General features: G+C 43.0%; 1 protein-coding gene across 45 annotated transcripts in view; it reads left to right on the plus strand.

The window, feature by feature from the left end:
- The window catches only part of LRRFIP1 (LRR binding FLII interacting protein 1), a 114,458-nt gene that overhangs the window by 43,924 nt on the left and 52,315 nt on the right, over positions 1 to 18,219 (plus strand). For 31 of the 45 annotated variants that reach the window (XM_075755983.1, XM_075755986.1, XM_075755991.1 and 28 more), the window contains exons 2-4: positions 6,231 to 6,317; positions 13,539 to 13,556; positions 17,482 to 17,529. In XM_075755983.1, coding sequence (XP_075612098.1) covers positions 6,231 to 6,317; positions 13,539 to 13,556; positions 17,482 to 17,529 — 153 coding nt within the window. The remainder of the gene's footprint in view (positions 1 to 6,230; positions 6,318 to 13,538; positions 13,557 to 17,481; positions 17,530 to 18,219) is intronic. The other 14 variants (XM_075755955.1, XM_075755957.1, XM_075755974.1 and 11 more) reach the window with 1 other exon arrangement.

An 18,219-nucleotide genomic window follows, 5' to 3' on the forward strand; every position in this document is an offset into this window, starting at 1 on the left:
ATTGGAATTAAGGGGTGCTTTGTATAGCTCAAAAACTCTTATGTATGTAGTTATGTGGCAAGTCAACGTAGTCATTTTTCACTGCTCAAAAAAGCAGCATAATTTCCTGTCTTTGTTGGCTGTTTCTTGGGGCTTCCAGTCGAACAATGAACTCTTGGACATTTCATAAGGGAAAAGGTCTGAGAATGCACACCTTCAGGATGTGTGTCATTAGCCTCTACCTAACGAAGTCACCTAAATAATTCTCTCATCAAAATGATAATGAATATGCAGCTTCCCCAATGCTGCGCTCGGGGCCAGGAAGTCGTCGCTTCCGTAACCATTGTGCATTATACGCTGGCCCCGCCAGCGCTAGCTGTGGGTGCAACCAGACCTCGCCTCATTTGATGAGTGGTATTTAAAGAGGAGGTAACTCTCCATCAGTTGCAGATCTCATACTCCCACTTCTCCCCGCTGCCTCGTGCTGCAGACCGGAGGAGATGCTTCCAGCTGATATCAAATAGCTGGTTTGGCTTTTTTTTTTTCAGATGCAGTTGTACTTCAGTAGTGAACCAGGTTACAAGCTGCTTAATTTTCCCCTGTTCAGAGCTAAACGTACTGAATTCCTCAAGGCAGGATAAAGATCTCCTGCTGCATAGGACTGGGTTTTTATTTTAAAACTAACGTGACCCTTAAGCAGGGGTGTCGAGCGCCGAGCAAGCGGACCAACAAAAGCAACGAGCATTTTGCAGTGCAACAGTATACTTGTTTTGGGGCTTGGGGGCTGTAAATGATTCTGGGCAACTGCAATAAAATGACAAAAATGCAGGACATGTAGTTGGAATATTTGAGGGAGTTATATAAATTAAGATTATTTTTCTGTGTTCATCTCAGCAGTGTGGTTGCCATCTCCTCTTGCTTTGGACACGGGGCTTTACAGAAGCCCCTTAAGAGGGTTTGTTTTTTTTTTTTTTGGTATGACGTGCACAGTACGGCTGAAGCTGCCAGTTCTCCTTGTCAGATGAGCAATACTTCATGAACGGGAAGTTACAAAAGCTTTGTAATGCATGCAATTAGGCTTCATATTTTTATTCTTCTGTTTTTGCCAGCGATCTGTCACTTTTGATTGAGGCCTGTATTGCTCGCTGAGTCAGTAGTGAATTTTAGATGATTTTAAGATTAGTTCCTTCAATCTTAGTGATTTTTTTTTTTTCATCTTGAATCTGTTGAATAGTTAATTTTGCTAGCAACCATGAGGCTCTCAGTTTAGCTTTTCTAGTTTGAATTTCAGAAGTCTATGTGAATTTATTGGTGATTTCATGATGTTCAGCTGTGTTTCTTGCAGGCCACGGTGTCCGTCTCTGCCCCTGCCCTTAGAGCCAGACCCAAGTCACTTCTGACAAGTGCCTGGGCTGGATGAAAGCCAAAGTCACCCAGGCAGAGCCTGTTTTGGTTTAGTCAGCACAGAGAGAGAAATGTGAAGTTAAAGTTGCTGTTTGCAAGATGTGTGAGAAAGCAAAGTATTTATAGCACAGAACTATTAATGTGAAAACAGAGTCCAAGACTAAATTTAAAGAGCGTGGTTCAACAAACTCAGACAAGTTTAGTCGTGCCCCTGCTTTTGAGGAAGAAGTCCATAATAAATCTGGCACTCTTATGTATTAGTCTAAAAGTCTGTAGATGACCGTGGAGGTCGTGTTATGAATGTCCATGCCGTGTGGCTTGCTGTTGGGGTGGCTACTCCTGTCAGTAGGTCAGCTATGCTTCTGCACCTGAAAATCTCTATCTAGTAGTTCCTGGCTGTCTCCCTGCTGCAGAATTTGCTGGACGTTAAGGTTGCTACTAGACTTTTAGTTTGATTTTGATAAAATCGTACACAATAAGCGTTAGGTGTGGGTTCATCCCTGCCCTGATTGATTTACTTCCTCTGAGCACATGAGTGATGCCTGCTTTGTCAACAATGCCACCTACAGAATATCACAAAGGTTCCTTGGGATTAACTAACTATATCAATTAAAGCATGGTAGAAACAGGATTATGAAAGGCACGGGTTGATCGTTCAATGAGCAGCCTGACGATAGCACAATGTGTTTCTGCCGTGTTGGAGAACACCCTCCAAAGGCTCACGTGTAGCCTTAGATGAGTAGGGTTTGGAAACACTACGATAGGACGTTGGACTTGTGCAGCTGGGGGACTGATTTGCTCTTTGTCAGATGAGGATGTTCCGGGGGACCGGTGAGTATTTGGGAGCTCTGACTTACCCTCCCACGGACACTCGTGGTCCTGTTTGTTAAAGTGCCAAAGGGACATGAATGATGAGTAAGAGCGTATTAAATCTTTCTTAACCAGCCTTTCCCGAGGAAACGAAGTAAATTGTATTTGATGGAAGTGTTTGTTTCGTTCATTACCTCAAGGCTATTTGTACCACTGTTACCATCGGAGACTACTGCTTATTGTATTGATCAGGTCATCGCACTGAGAATTTGTTCTCCTTGTGTATTTCTTGTCACCCGTAGTCTCATTTTGCTGTGGATTTGAAAACCCTTTAAGGAAGGATGGCCTGTTTCTTACAAACCATCTTTGTCCAGTACAAACGAGCTGGTGTTTTTGTTGGGAACCATGATGAAAATAATTGTGTAATCATCTGGATAACACCCAGACACCATTGTGAATGTGTTTAAAAATATCAACAGCCAGTTTACTTACAGTATTTGCTGCAGAATACCAGACTTTAAGGTAGGAACTAACAGCAGCCTTCTGACATACAAGATGAGGTTACTGAGAAGCCAAGAGCCAGGCTCTTGCTGGAGGTGCGTGGTGGGAGGATGAGACGGTGGGCTTTAAAATGAAAGCCAGCAGGTTCTGACATGATGCAGGGGAGAAAAAAACCAAACCAGTATTCACTGTGAGGATGGTGAGGCATCGAAGCAGAAGCCTGGAAAGGCTGTGGAACCGCCAGCCTTGGAGGTTTTCAAGAGCCAACTGGACAAAGCCCTGAGCAATATGATCTGAATTTGATGCTGACCCTGCTTTGAGCAGGAGGGTGGACCAGAGACCTCCTGAGGTCCCTTCCAGCCTAGACAATTCTGTAATTCCTTGTTTTGATGTGATAAAAATGAGTTGCTTTAAAATACTACTGCTCTGGGTGGAATAACAATTTGTTGACTTCTTACAAAGGTACCAGTATGTGCTAATGGCAGATTTTTAACTTTAAAAAGTTAAAAAGCTATTTAAAAGGATCCAGAATATATTGTTTCTCTTGTTTGTATTGAAAGATACTTAACGCTGAAGAGCTGTGTGGCCATAGGAAGAAAAAGTTCATAAATAAAAGATGTGCTTGTTCCAAGATGTAAGCCATTGTTAGGCAAAAATACTAAGTGAAAATGTGTTTTTACTCTTGCATGTCTTAAAGGTTTACATATTGGCTTTGCATGAGCAGGTGGAGGACTGCAAAGCTGAAATAGAATAAATGACAGACACCCCATGGGTTGGCACTTAACACTGGAATGTATCATACATGTAATCTGTCATTGACTAGGGTGTTGCACAAAGTAAAACTAATTTAATTTACTGGTATCGGTATCTAGGGAACTGGCGAGCCTTGTTCTCAGGGAGGCCTTAAAATAACTTGCTAAACTCTTTTCCCCATTTTTCAAGCTACTTCATTTCACTGTATATTGTGGTCAGTTCTGGAGGATGTATAATTCTGCAACATAGCTAGCAAGCACATAAATCCTTTGGCTGGCTCTAATCCTATGAGGAAGACAGAAGGGGAAACGTTTACATGTCTGTATTAAGCACAACATCTGAATTTTACATGCAAGCATAGAGCTTTTCTAACATGAAAGCTCAGCTGGTTATTGAAATTCATAAGGATGGTATCTACAATAATTTTAACATCAAAATAATCTTGTTTCTGTCTTTCTGGCAGGTGGGAAGTTAAGATACACAGTTCTGTACTGTTTGGTGTATTTTGCTTATGGAGACTTTAAGGCCCTTTGTTTTCCATATAGGAAAAGTACAGCTCATTGTTTGCGCTGATGTTGTTCTTCACCCAGGTCAGGTGCAGGTTTCAAATGCAGGTACAGTGTTAAGTTTGTTTATTTCCATTTTTGTGCTGTTTCTTAAGTCGTCTTACAGTTTGCATGTCAGGGTGAAGGAATGCATCCCTGAAGAGTAAGGACTCAAAGGTGGTGTTTAAAGCTGTTCCCTCTCTCCCCAAAAAATCATTCATGAGCTGGAGTCCTTAGAGCAAGACTCCCCTTCATTGGGGTACACACACGTTATGTTTGGAGGGCTACTGGCAATACCATACTTGTTCCAGTACTGTGATTTACTACCTTTAGCATATATCTTGCAGCACGTTTTTATAATTGGCGTCTTAAATGATTTCAAACGTTGCAGGTAAATCAAAAAAATGCTGCCTGGCAAGGGTTCCGCCTAGTATTTGCCCAGCAGCAGGGCTGTGGGGTTGGGGTTTTTGCTGCTTCAGGTTGGTAAGGGCTGTTGAAGCCAAAGCCCCTTGAAAACGCTGGTAGTAACACATGCTTACACCCAGGAGCCTGCCGTAAGTAACGGCACCGTGCGATGACGAGAGGAGACAGGTTTTGGGTGCGAGCGTGGAGGTTTGCTCTAGGTATGTGGCGCTCTGTGGCGGAGCCGGTTACCTTGAAGTTCAAGCAATGAACCGGAGAGAGCAGCACTCTATACAAACCCAACCCTTTGCTGCTTCTGCCATGGATGCTTTTACCCTCTGAGAAGGTTTTTCAGTTGTTACGAGTAACTTTGAAGCTGTCTGTGTGGCAAGAATTAAAATCTCAGTTCATTTGAATGGATTGTGTCTGCAGGACGGAGCCGCGGTAGTTGTGAAAAAGGAACCTGCCTGCCTACCAGTTCTGGTCTAGGAGCAATGCGGTAAAATAGGGGAGAATGTTGATAGCTGAACAGTGGCAGTATTTAGGGATTGGCGCTGTTTGTGGTGGGGTTTTGTAGAAGGTGGGTGATGTGAACTTAAATTTTGGCCTAGTGACTGTATATTTTGGGCTCTGTTATCATTGGTGAGGATTTCAGATCTACAGCACTGTAAGGCTCCTTGTCCTCCCATACACTAGCTTGTGCTTGGCTTTCATTAGCCCTTTTCTGTTAGCTGAAAGTTTCAGCCAACTGCTCCTTTTTTGTTTTTCTTTTTTTCCATGTTTTGTGGTTTTTGAATACTGTGGCCCTTCTCCTCAAGTTTGAGTGATGAATATACTTACAGAGGGAAAAGAAATTACACCTTTTTTTTCCTGGTTTTCCTTCTGTTTAGAAGCGCTAGTGAAAGCGCTGGTGGTTTTTTTATTTTCTATATGCTTGACCTGGATATTATTGCAGTTTTTCCAGTTAAATGGGATGCTGTACTTCCAGTAAAAGGTTTCAGAAGCAAAGGAGGTGGGTGTAACGCCGGGGTGACCAGCTGAGCGATGCCTTTTGCTCCCTGAATTACGCTGGGTGAACTGCTCACAGTCTCACGCTGTACCAAGCCTGAGCTAATTCTACTTTTTTTTTTTTCTTTATAAGACTAACTGATTTTGCCTGGGATTAAAAGCAGAATATTAAAAATGTTACCGTATAGCATGTTCCAGCACTTCCAATTGGGCTGAGATGAGAAGGCACTGTAGGTCTCCCAAGAGGCCCGTTCACGGCAGATTTCCACTTCAGAGAGGTTTGGACTTGCATATGGACGTGTGGAGACTTTAATTGAGTTGATGTGCTTTCTCAGGTTCCCTACTCCCTAGCCTCCATCGTTTCAGCCTTAGTTGCGCATAGTCATGCCGAACAGCAACGTTTACCTAACTGCGCAACATCAGCGGTTAGAAAAAAATGGCACGTAATGTGTTTGCTGTTGGTCAAATTAATTCATTAATAAAAAATAATCTGCGCCACAGGAAAAAAAACCAAGAGCAAAACCCGCCTTTCTTAAATAAAATTTCACTGTTTCCTCTCTATCCACACAAATAGTAATTAAAGAAACGCAGGGCACTCTGAAACCCAACTGCTAACCGAGGGTAGTGACTACACGAGGGTGTATTACCTGCCTATGAAGCATAACAAGTTATGGAAGGCAGGGCCATTACTTGCAATAGGGAATTAACTCCTACAGATGTGTTTACAGTCTTGCCGAGTCAAGTCTACTTATTTCATGCCTTGCTTGACAAGTGTGTTTCACGTTGAATTGTCCAGCTGTTATTTCATTGCTGTGTTCCTGTTCGCAGGCTGAAGCAAGACTCGCAGCAAAGCGAGCGGCGCGGGCAGAGGCACGGGAGATCCGAATGAAAGAACTGGAGAGGCAGCAGAAAGAGGTATGGTCAAGGCTTTTGGGGGGGGGGTGTGTCTTTTGATCATCTTCTTTCCTGGATATATATGTATATATTCTGAGGGCTAATCTGCGTTTGGCTGAAACGTTAATAGTCTGCATGGAGCTAATGCTGCTCAGTTACTTGATCATAAAAAAAAAATTTGGGATTGTGGCAACAGTTCTATCTTGATGAAGCCAGTAAAATTATTCACAGAAAACACTGGTGGTTAATTAGTAATGATTGTTTAATATGAAACTTTGAAGTATGCAGCTTGTTTGTGTGTGCATTGGGGGGGTGGATTCTTATCACTTCATTATAAATCTAATGAATATGGAAGACTCCTGGCCCTTGTATAACTCCTTTATTTTTCGAGTTGTTTTGCTTCGTTGCTGTGAAGCTGGCATTGTGGTCGCCTCCGTTCTGTAAAAATGATGGTCTGCTGTTGGCAGAAGTAATGATAGAAACTGTACTTGGCAAAACGTTACCTTCTCCAAAGCGTTTGGATTGAATGCCTGGTGTGGTCTCTCTCGAATTCTGGAAGAGGTAGTTGTTTTTATACCATCAGCAAAGTTTCTGTGCCTCTGCATGTCGGCATGTGGGAGATCTTGGGCTTCCAGTGTAGGAATGGTCATAACGACCAAAAAGGCTTGTTCTGCTCCTGTTGTGTTTGACAAGGAGGAGCTGTACTAAATGTCATTCTCTCCAAGAAACTGAGAGCAGTGTTCTGTTTTGAAGTTCTGGAAGCTAAAGCAGTGCTATTAGAATGGGGCTGTAAGCATGGGCTGGCAAAGGTGGCCCAAACCGGTGATGAGAACCAGAAGGGCTTAAAACTTGCATTTGTTGACGTGCGTTTTATGAAACAGCAGAGTAGACGTAACAGGGCCAACAGCAATAATAATTTAATTATTTTCAAATAGATTTTGAAGGAGAGGGAAGAAGTAAGGAGTCTGGGGGGGCAGGGTGTGAGACTATGTAGTAGGAATAATGTACATCTGTGCTCTAGGGTGCGGAGAAGGATTCGGTTTAGCTTTTAAACACTGAATTGGGACGTGATAGCAGACTGCTGTCGGTGCAGGCTACAGTAATCAGCCTGCAAAAGCAGCACTCGGGCAGTTTGCCCATGCTCAGCTTTGTGCTGGAGCATCTGGTCTCGCTGAGGCACGTTTGGATGTGTCTTAGCACCCCGTAGCCACGGCAGGGTTAGATCTACCTGCAAACACACCAGAAGCAAGAGCTGCAGGGGAATCTTGCTGCAAGCGCAGTGCTTTTGGAAGAGAGGAACCTTTTTCTGCCACAGTTGCTGCTTTTTGAAGGATGTTTCTTGCAACCTGGACCGCAGTCAGGGAGCCTGGGCTGCGGATGAGCGTTGTTACTGTCAAACTGCCTGCTGCGCCTACGGCCTGAGTGATGGGACTTGCTGAGCAGCCTTTGGAAGATCCGTGGTAAACAACCAGTACGTGTTTTCTTTGGGAAGCAAAGTAAATACGGGTGTCGTGGCACCTGACAGCGGTGTTACCATCTAATTTGCAGATAACTTTAATGGAGCTGATGACCTCCTTGAAGATTAAAAGCTGATGTTGCAAAGGGTGTCCTAGTAAATTGAAATTTTGGTATGAAAGGTAAAGCTTGTGTGCATGGCTGTGCAGTTAATAACTGAAGAGCTCTAGTGATCTGAAAATCTGTGAAAACTCCTTTGTATAAATAGAAATTGGTACGGGATGTTGCCCTGAAATACCAAATTCAGTAAAAGCTAAGCCAGATATTCACTACAATCTGTTTTGTGATTCACTGGTGTAAATTACATAGTGTGACTACATGTTTATTTAATATTTTGCAAGCTTGGATATTCTGTATCTTTTTTTTATTCCCAGATAGCTTAATCTCAGCCCCCAGATGCAAGGTAATGCTAGTAAGGATGGCTGCAGGAAGTTTTTCATTGCCACAAGTATCTTGCAAATATAATAAAAGAAACCATAAATATAGAAAATCCCAAGCAGCGATCAGCACAAGAGATTTGGCACCTACTCCTTCCTTGGAGGAGGCTGTACTGTGATACTGGCGTCTGTACAGCTTGTTGTCTGCCATCTTCATTTTCCTTCGCAAACTTTTCAGCAGAATAAGTAGCATGTTCCCACTACTGCCATGTTGAATAACCAGAACTTAAAGCACTTGCTTTACTGCTACAGAAGGCTTTTTAGAGCCAGTTACAGGAGTTAAAAAGCAATAAATAAATTTATTGCATGCGTATGTACTTGTTCATGCTTAAAGCAATGTACATGCCCTGACAGGCTGCTTGTGGAGCATGGATTACTTGAGAATATATTTATATTGTTGGTCTGGGTTAAAAGTTTCCAGATGTTACCATTACAAGCTATAAACATGGCGGTATAGCTCTCGCTGGCAGTGGAGTAGGGTGTTTTAATAATTTGGATTTGGACTGGAAATTGGCTCCTCTCCTGCCCACCAGCTCATATTAGTGACATTTCTTTATTTTGTGCTTCATTTTCCCTATTTTAAAATAGTGACTTTTGCCTCATGAGTCTACATATGTAATTTAACTAATGTTCTGCTTGCCATTACAAAAGAAGTATCGATGCAAAAGCCCCAGGTATCTGAGATTTTTGTTCTGTTATGAATGTTTCTGTAGGTAGAATGAGCACCAGCTTCATTAGAAAGCTATTAAAGTGCCCTGTGCCGGATCTGTAGGCTAGCCATGGGTGAGGAGCACACAAAAGATTGGTCACAACAGTGTAGTAAAGCTCATCGGTCAACAGTGAGGGCTACACGATACCATACTCAAGCTCTTCTTTTGGCAGAAATTATTGTACGTGGCACAGATAATTGACAGCAGAAATTGCTGCATAGTAGATTCTTTTGGAAATTTTAAAATTTAGCTGACGGTGAGCACGCTTGCTGCTGGCGTGGGCTCAGCCCTTGCTTGGGCTGCAGGACCTCCTGCTAGCGGTCGCTGCTGTTGGTCTCGTGGGTTGTGTGCTCGGAGGGATGGCTTTAGTAAACCAGGCTTGAAATACAAGGTGACTTGAGGAATTCTTCTGGAAACTTAATGAGAAGCAACATACTGCTGTAGCAGAGTTGGAGAAATTATATAGCAGAAATAGATGGGCTTTTGAAAGTAATCACTCTGAATTGCAGTGTGAGATGTGGGAAGGTTACTGGGGAAGGCTGCTGCTGTGCCCTGTGGTGGGGCAGGATTGCAGGTGTGTTCCAGAGGTGGTATCACCTCATGCCAGGCAGCAGAGAGAAGGATAAGTGTGCCAGTGTGGTGTGTTCTGGTGGTTTTGGGGGTTTTTTCAGGGAGGGGAAGGTAAGGAGGAGAGCATGAGTACAAGTTTAATAGGAAAGTATAAACTAGGTAAATGAAAAGTGTTTTCTGAAGCTGAAGAAAGAAAATGAGCGCAACAATCATGATATGATTATAGGCTAATTTATGAAGGTAAGGGTAGTGGTCACTCTTGAATTGCATATATGTGTGTGTATTTAGTAGAGAATGAGTTCCCGGTCTTGAAGCTCTAAGAAAGGCACAGATCTAAGAAACATAACTGCTTGAATGTTTCTGACTACTTCTTCTATGCTGCCTTGTAGTTGTTGTTTACATCTTTGGTGGATAATCTGGAGGTCACGGTAGGCTTTCTGGTATGCCTCCATGCATAGTCAGTCAGTGCGGGAGAGCTCTCCTGTGAGGCAATGCCAATGCACATTTGAGCCGAAAGGACGATTATAATAGATGGTGCTTGTTCCCTCACCTCTTCCATACCACTGGTACCCACTTGTGGGAGTCAGCAGTGATGGGTCCTGTGCTTTTTACCACAACGTGCTGCCACGGTCTTTAAACACTCGGTTTAGAGTTGCAGAGTCTAAAGTCCGTTTGGCTTGTACCGTAGAGTTGTGTTTGGTACTGTGACAAATGCTTGTGTGCATTCAGATACTTATTTTTAATTCACGCACAAGAACGAGTCAGGAGTTGTCGGCTCAGATTTTCTGAATAACAAATTGTTTATTCTCGTGGGGCTACCAGGTAGAATGGAGAGAAGAATTTTTTTTCTGTGTATTTTTGTTTTGGCTTAGAAGCTTGGCATTAGATTCATTAAAGCCTTTTTTCCCAAGAACTATTTAACAGTAATGTTTCAAGGCATGTAAAAGCTGCAGCATTAGGGCTAATTGTAAAGAACGTTTTATGTAGGAGTACCTTCTGCGTGTTCTGCTGGCAAGACTTTAAATGTCTCTTTGAGGACTGACACTTGGAGACCACAATTTAAGCTGATATTAGTGCCTGAAGTGAAAAGAGAATGATCTCCTCCCACTCCTTAATCTGCAGGGTAAGATTCTTGCTTGCCAGTTCACACAGCAGATGAGCCTGCACTTTTAGTTCAAGGCAAGAGCTTTGTGCTTGTCTCCTCGCTTCATTTTCAGCTCTCACTTGAAGGGCACAGCACAAAACTTGCCTTTGCTATTTTGTAAATTCGTTCTTTACCAGCATCCTCATTTGCACGCGCTTTTCCTCCTTTGGAATAAAATGTTATCAGTACCTTCTGTCGCGGGTTTCTTTTTTCGATGTCAGTTCCTTGAGCATGTAGTAAATTTAGTAAATGTACTAAAGCCAGGTTAATGTGGGCAAAAGACTTGCAAACACTCTTGATCTGCTCGTTCATCCTGTGAACTCGGGTCCCTTCTTCCCTTGCTAGGATTTAGTGCCTGCAAGTCTGATCGGAGTCAGCAGGTCCCATGGCGCAGCTGGCATTCTGGATTGTTTGAAGCTGTTTAAAATCCCAGGAAGTGCGGGGAAAAACTAGAGGAAAGCAGAATTCTCATGGTTGGAATGGGAGAGGAAACTGACTCTGAAACTTGGTGTTTACGTATACAAGGGAGAAATAAAGCAGGTTTCGTGACGGTCAGTCTTTGTCTTCTACAAAAAGTGCAAAGATGCACATGATGATTTGGAAAGGGACGATGTTGGAGGCGCTTTTAGCGGATTCTTGGTTTCTGCCTTCTGCTGCCATCGAACTGTGTTTCATTGGCTTGTTCTGTCCCATTCTGAAGTTATTTCTATGAAAAACTTGATTTTTGTGGGAGACCTCATCGGATGAGGAAGCCTGGCAAGCAGTCTGCCACTAATACTGTGGACAAAGCATATTTTTTGGTCATACTGTGGTACAGGAAAGTGCTGTTTAAGACAGTTGACTGCTTAGGTGTCTGTCCACTCTGTTAAGCTCTTTGTGGGGTCATTCCTGCAATAGAGATTATTGTTTAAAAGCGTTTTCTCCTGTAACCTGCTATCTAAGAAGGACAGTACACCGATGAGAGATGAATCACTCCGGAGCAGGGCTGTTGTAATGCCTGCCAGCTAATGGGTGACCAAAAATTTCCAGGTTCTATGAAACGTTGGAACAGCTATGATGACACACCTGGCTTTGTCCCTGTGCCCCTCTCGACCGCCGTCCGCAGTGTCTGGCCGTAAACAAGGGCCTTGGTGTTATCTTCTCCGTTGGCCATCTGGCTCCTGGACGCAAGACCTTTTGTGCATCTTGCTTTGCATTCAACAGGAATACCTGCTATTCCAAGCCTGAAGCATTGGGGTTTGGAAAATGAGACTTGCAGAGCGTTGCCTCGAAGCGCGGGTGAAACAACGGCATGGAAAAGTTAAAGGTTAAAGAGCTCCATGGTAATTGCCACATCTAAAATGATGGTGTTTGGCTTCTGCATATGGATGAAAGGCACTCTGCGTGTGCAGCGGGGAAGCAAAAGATCGGAGTCGGTATGCGGTCTTGGGAACTGTGGGAGGGTTTAGTTCATGTTTCTCTTCAAGGTTTTCTTAGTAAAAGATAAGTGAGGTGATTAGTTGTGTGGGAATGCTAGTTTTAAATGTGGGTCTCAATTATCCCCCCTGCACTTGTAGGAATAGGAATTAATGCTTCTGAGGTGTTAAGCTGGGTTCTGCAGTTGTCCTTCACGATCACGAAGGGGAACCTGCTCGGGAGGGCAGGGACTGAAAGAAGTACGCTTTGCTTCCCAGCACTGGGCTCTGGGTTCACCTGAGGTGGTCCAGAGGAGCGATGGATGTCAGGGATCCCCTGAATATTCCAAAATACGGGAGGCTGACTACCCTGCTGCCTGCTGACCAGCTGAAGGATTGAAATTGGAGCAAGGTACCGTTCCCCCTGGGCTGTACTCGTGGAGCGGAGGGCTGGTGGTGGTGGTTATTCAGCATCGATGCTTATCTAGGAAAACGAGCAGCTGAGGACTTTGAGACCAGAGCTGTGGTACATTTCCTACAGATACAAAGCTTGGTGTTTAGCAGAGAACCGGGGAGAGCGAAGCTGCAATTTCCTTCTGGATTTTTGTAGCCTGTTGAGGTATATTTGAATGAGAAGGGTTTCTTGCTTTAGAAATGCTAGGAGAGATGCAAGAGAAAACACATTTTCTGTTTTCACGTGGATTTCCAAAGCTGATCAGTCAGGAGCAGTTTTCTACTTAAAATTCGGATGTATTAGAGTGGCTGTAATGCTTTTGTGTATTATTAAAATAGTCTAAGACCATGATACAACTCTGTAGAGTCAGCAGTGTGTTTATTAGTGCCTGGAAATGGTGTGGGGCTCTGTGGAAGCATGAAAAACTGAAAAAGAAACCTATAGAGATTCTCCAACGCTGGGAATGTATGTGTGAGAAATTCTCAGAGACTTTGAACAAGCTGACGCCGTGCTGCATACAGGTGAAAGATGTATAGCATTGATGCTTTTGTAACTGTGCTTCATCGCTTAAGGAAGAACCGTTTTTCTGTAGTTAATGCCGTTTGCTTTTATTGTGATGGTATATGCACAACTGTCTGGTTGAATGGTGAATGTTTGGCCGGGCGTTACTTTGAAGGAGGGAGGCTGGAAGAGGCTGTAGCTAGGTTAGGTTTTGATCCGGTGCAAAGTCTTGGGAGCAAATGTTGCATGTGCCTCCAAGGGCCTAGGGGGTATGAGAACGGGAATGCTTTATTTTAACTGGGCACACAGGGGAGGCCTAGAATGTAAACGCTGCTTTCATTCTACCTAACTCGACAGGGCTTCAATGTGCACTTTTTTGTAGTCGTGTTTTGCTGTGTATTCTGTATAAATGACACTTTTTTTTCCCCTTTAGAATGAGCTGTGGAACATCGCATTGCTATTTATTCATTCATGCTAGCTTTTCTTTCCTTGTTTCTTTCCTTTCCTTTTCCCCTAGATCTATCAAGTTCAGAAGGTAGGGCTTGCTCTTTTTCATTCTTGTTTGCATGCATGTGTTCCCACGGTTTGAGTCTTGCTAGCGTAATCAGAAGAACCTCTTAAGAATGGAAGATGCACAGCAGGCTTTGTATTTCCATGCAATTCCCTCCTTCCCTCCCGTAGGGTTGTGGGGCAGATAATAAGGGGGAGTGGGAGAAGATGACCTGTGTAAAAAATGTGTCTGGTCAGGCACTTAATACAAATTTTTCTACAGACTTTGTTTGGCAAAGAGTAAGCAATGAGCAGAAGAGTAATTTGGCAAACCAGCTATCGTAGGAGGGTATGGTGGCTCTGTGTGTCGCCGAGAACCATACAGCCATTTCTGCGTTGAAGGCCAAGAGTATCGCTGAAAGTATTTCAGGCTGGGCAAGCATCTAAGAGGTGCCAGTGGGAAGAATGACTTTCAGATGACTTTGTTTGCAGAAAGTCACTGAAGTAAATCAGGGATGCTGGGTTTGAATTTGTAATCTTTTGGTAAATAAACTGTATGGCCTTTCTTCCAATGTGACCTGAGCACTGTAAATGCTTTTATATTGTTTAATCCTCTCTCACCTCAGTTTAAAGTCACGATCTCTTCCCTCCTCCCAATTTCCTTCTCATAGTTCCAAACGATGGCAAAGATAATCATGATGATAGCTGTAACTGAAGTCAATTGCTATGTAATAACAGACTTTTGGGGTTTGGGTTACGATGTTGGGCTGTTGTATGCTCCCAGCACGTGAACTGTGTGGTACCTAGGAGAAATAGCTCCAAAGAGATTTTGCAGGGAGGGAGAAAGCATATATTTCTTCAAGCCTGCCATTTTTCACCTTATTGAATATTTATTTCCTTATTTTTCCTGAGTGGGTTTTGTTTTTTATTGCTTGCTGAATGATAAGTGTCTCCTAAAACCACAGCCTGTTTGGTTTTGTTCTGGCACACCACCGGCCTTAACTGCATGTTTCACTCGCTTGACCTAGCAGTGCGTATGCTTCTTGGAAATGCTGTTCTTCTCTTTAAGTGCATGCGTACACGTAGATAGCTACTCAAATCACGTGCTCCGGTATTTAATCCTGACCCCATGAATTTGGCAACAAATAGATCTTACTCTTGTTTTTACTTGTGGAGTTGACTACATACTGAGCGACTCAAATTAACATCTGCCTGTTGATCAACAGGCTCGTAATCCATCTCTTTTATAGGAACTAATTTAATCTTCTGGTACGTATGCAGCCCCGTGGGAGACAAGGAGGTTGTTTACTGTTGATGTCCTGACATGGATGAGAAGATAAGTGGGTTAGCCTCACAACATCCCGTAGTGAGTTTGCAAGTCCAGCGGTTTCGCTGTCACTTAGTGAGCAAATCCGATCTGGAATTCTCTCTCAATGGTATTAACGTCATTAATTATTTAATTGTAATATCACTTTTCAGGCTAGAATGGAACTTGAGTCTGGCAAAGGTCTCTAACTAAAGGCCAAATTAATGGATAAGCACAATTTCTTCCTTTAACACAGGCAACTGTTCAAGCCAGGCCCTCCAGGGCAAAGCAGAACAGTCAGCTTAGGGAAGGAAATGGGAAGTGGCTGTGGGGGCAAAATACCTGAGACTCCAAATGCTGCCAGTTCAGCCCGGCGTGAGGGGTGTCGTTTAAAAGATTATCAATTAAAAGTAGTCTCAAGGCATTGCCATTCACTAACACTTTTCTTTAGGGGATATTAAGCATGTAGCAGTGTAATTTGAAATGGTGGAGGAAAAGACGGTAAGTGGAACTAAGCTTGTGACGTAAGTCTTTTAAAGGGGTATTTCCTCATCTCCCTTTTCAACAACTGAATTCAGAAGCCTATGTCAGAAAGCAAGGAGAGCAGGAGGCAGGAAAAGGAAGCACCAGACTTTACAAAAATTATTAGCATATTTATGGATCCCTCCTATGTGTGAGAGAAGGATTCTCCAGTTTCATAGTGTTTTTTCTAAATTGGTTTCTAGTGTTAGAAAATAGAATACCTCTCTTGGGGGGGGGGGGGGGGGGGGAAGAAAGCCTCTATAAGGCTTTACCTGACCTGATTTACTACAAAGCATATATCTGTAGGTTCTGACCACGTACACAATCCTGACCAGCTGAAGTTCATATCGCTTCCAAGGGTCATTTTCAGGATATGATGTACCTAAAAATTCTGTAACAGGTTGTTGTACATGTTATGCTTCTGCCTGGAAGTAACTAGTCTGAGCGCTTGTGCAGTGCTTGAAGAAACAGCGGTTCGTGTCGTGCGCTCTAATTTGGGAGAAATGTCACTTGCGTGCAATTTGGCTTGGTATCGTATAGGTATATTAGATGTATTTGGGCGCAGACTGAGATGCTTTGCAGGGAGAGCAGAGGGGGATACTTCCCTGTTCTCATAGGGATGTGGTTAAAGATCTTGTCAAACCATTGTCTCTTTTTTTTCCTTGTTCCAGAGAGATGTTTGCATACTGTTTAAATCTGCAATGCAGTGAATTTATTTCCTCTTTTCAAATTACTGGTCTAAAAATTTAATTTGTAATATTTTTCCCAATAAATGGGATTGCTGTGAGCTCCTGCCTTTTCCCGATTTGACCCCAAAGCTGACAGCATTTAAAGGTCTTTGTACAGTTTGGGCTCTCCTAGATGTGTAATTGAGCACACCGCTGCCTATTCTACTTCATAACAGACTTTCTTCTCTCGAGAGCTGTTAAGATGAAAACGAAGGTGACCTTAACATAAAAATAATTTTGTTGTTTAATGAAGAACTCTGCAGTGGGGATAAACTGATACAATATCAAAGAACACACAGCTATTCGCTCTAGTTTATTAATATAAATAGTGACTGAGGTTTTTAAGGGTGAAAGTAAAATTACTTTAATACCATTGAGCGAGTGCCAAGTGCAGAGTATAATACAGAACAGGTTTCTGATTTTTTTGATCATTGCCTAAGGTTTTCACTGTTGCTGTTCCTGCCGCCTCAAGCCTCTAAGAAAGCTGACAAGTACAGGCTTGTTTTTTCCACAAATACATGGACCTCAAAGCACATAATCTAAATTGTTCTAAAATACGTATTATGCTTCCTTAAGCAGGATTTCCATTTGCTGATTACTGTGCTTTAGGCTGGTGATTATTTTTCTTCACACAGTAATGTTATGATCACCATTACAAACGCAAACTTCCTGAGACTAGATCTGAGGCACGTGTTTGGGGAGGAAGAAAAGTCCCACTAATCTTGTTGATCTTTGAACAATTTGCTGTCCGGTGGAAATGCAGGTTCAGTTCAGGGAAATTCCCAGTGTCGTGCAAAGACAATATGAACAGAGAAATGGTTCAGAAGAGACAGTCAACTGAGAAAATGCATGGCATTTGGTACTGAAATGCAGAGAGATTTCCAGTTTTGGCTGCATTGGTGAAGCATGTCCTAGAGGTTCCTCTTCTGTTCTCGTTGGTGATACCAGCACTGGCCAGACGGTTGAAGTGTAGGCAAAAAGCCTTATGCTCTGAAAAGGAGCTCTGGGGAGTTCTGCATACAGTGAATAAGAATGCGCAGAGGTTAGTTGCATTGTATTCAACTTGTCTTCCCGGTTTGACAGATCTGGACGGTAAACATGATTTGACAGCATTTTTCATCCTGAAAGTGTTCTGTGTTTGGATCCCTTGTAATGAGTCTTGACTTAAATGGGTCAGGAATTCAAGACTCATTACGCTCCTTGCTCCCGTCCCCGCAGCTCTGCTGAGAAAGAAGCAGCTGCCGAGTACCCCAGCTGTACCCCAAACACCCCTTTCCCCGTGCCGGCTGGCTTTTCCCTGGCATGCTTGTGTGCGTGGAGCTGTGTGGCTTGGCCAAAACCTGGCAATGCATGTCTCAATGTTCTCTGTTTGCCTTTCTCATCTAAATTCTGTTTTTTCCCTTTTCTGTCTGTAGAAATATTATGGTCTGGATACTAAATGGGGAGACATCGAGCAATGGATGGTAGGCCTTGATCAACGTAGCTAAACAACGTGTTGTTGTTTCACCTGTTGAAGTTTTGTATGGTTGATAGAGTTTGAAATCCCACAAAGTAGGTATTTTCATGTACTGGAAATGTGAATTCCACTCTTATCACAAGGATTCTTGCAGTCTGCATCAATACCTGAAATGTGGCTTAAGATCAGCTTAAAAAATTGCAAGGGTTTGGTTAGCACCATCTCTTTTACAGACCTCTGTCTCCACCCTGTCACTTGAAGATTAGCTTAGCATATAGACCCGTTAAAGCTAATTGAGATACAAGGAATAGGTGTACTCATTTTACTACTTGCGGATTTTGCTACAATTTGAGTCTTCTCAAATGTATTCAGTTAAATTTTGGGCAAGTTTTATCCATGCTTCCTCAGTTACCTCTGTACTTACTCGTCCAGGGGTACTCTTCAGATGCATTATTACTGCAAGCAACGCTTGCTTTTTCCGAGAACGCAATGTCCTGGATTTCACTGTTTGCTGAGCCAGTGAAGTTGATACCAGATATGGACTTGGTCATTAGCAATGTCTGACTGTTTTAACAGCCGTAACGCGAGATGGAGGAGTTGCTAAAGGGCTGGAAGGCATTGGTTTCAAATGTCTTTCAATCCCAAGTTTACGAAATCACTTACCAGTGATGCTGGGTGAAAACTGTTGTTCGTGGCC

The sequence above is a fragment of the Balearica regulorum genome, chromosome 6, assembly GCF_011004875.1.
Source record: "Balearica regulorum gibbericeps isolate bBalReg1 chromosome 6, bBalReg1.pri, whole genome shotgun sequence".
In the NCBI taxonomy this organism is placed as follows: Eukaryota; Metazoa; Chordata; class Aves; order Gruiformes; family Gruidae; genus Balearica; species Balearica regulorum.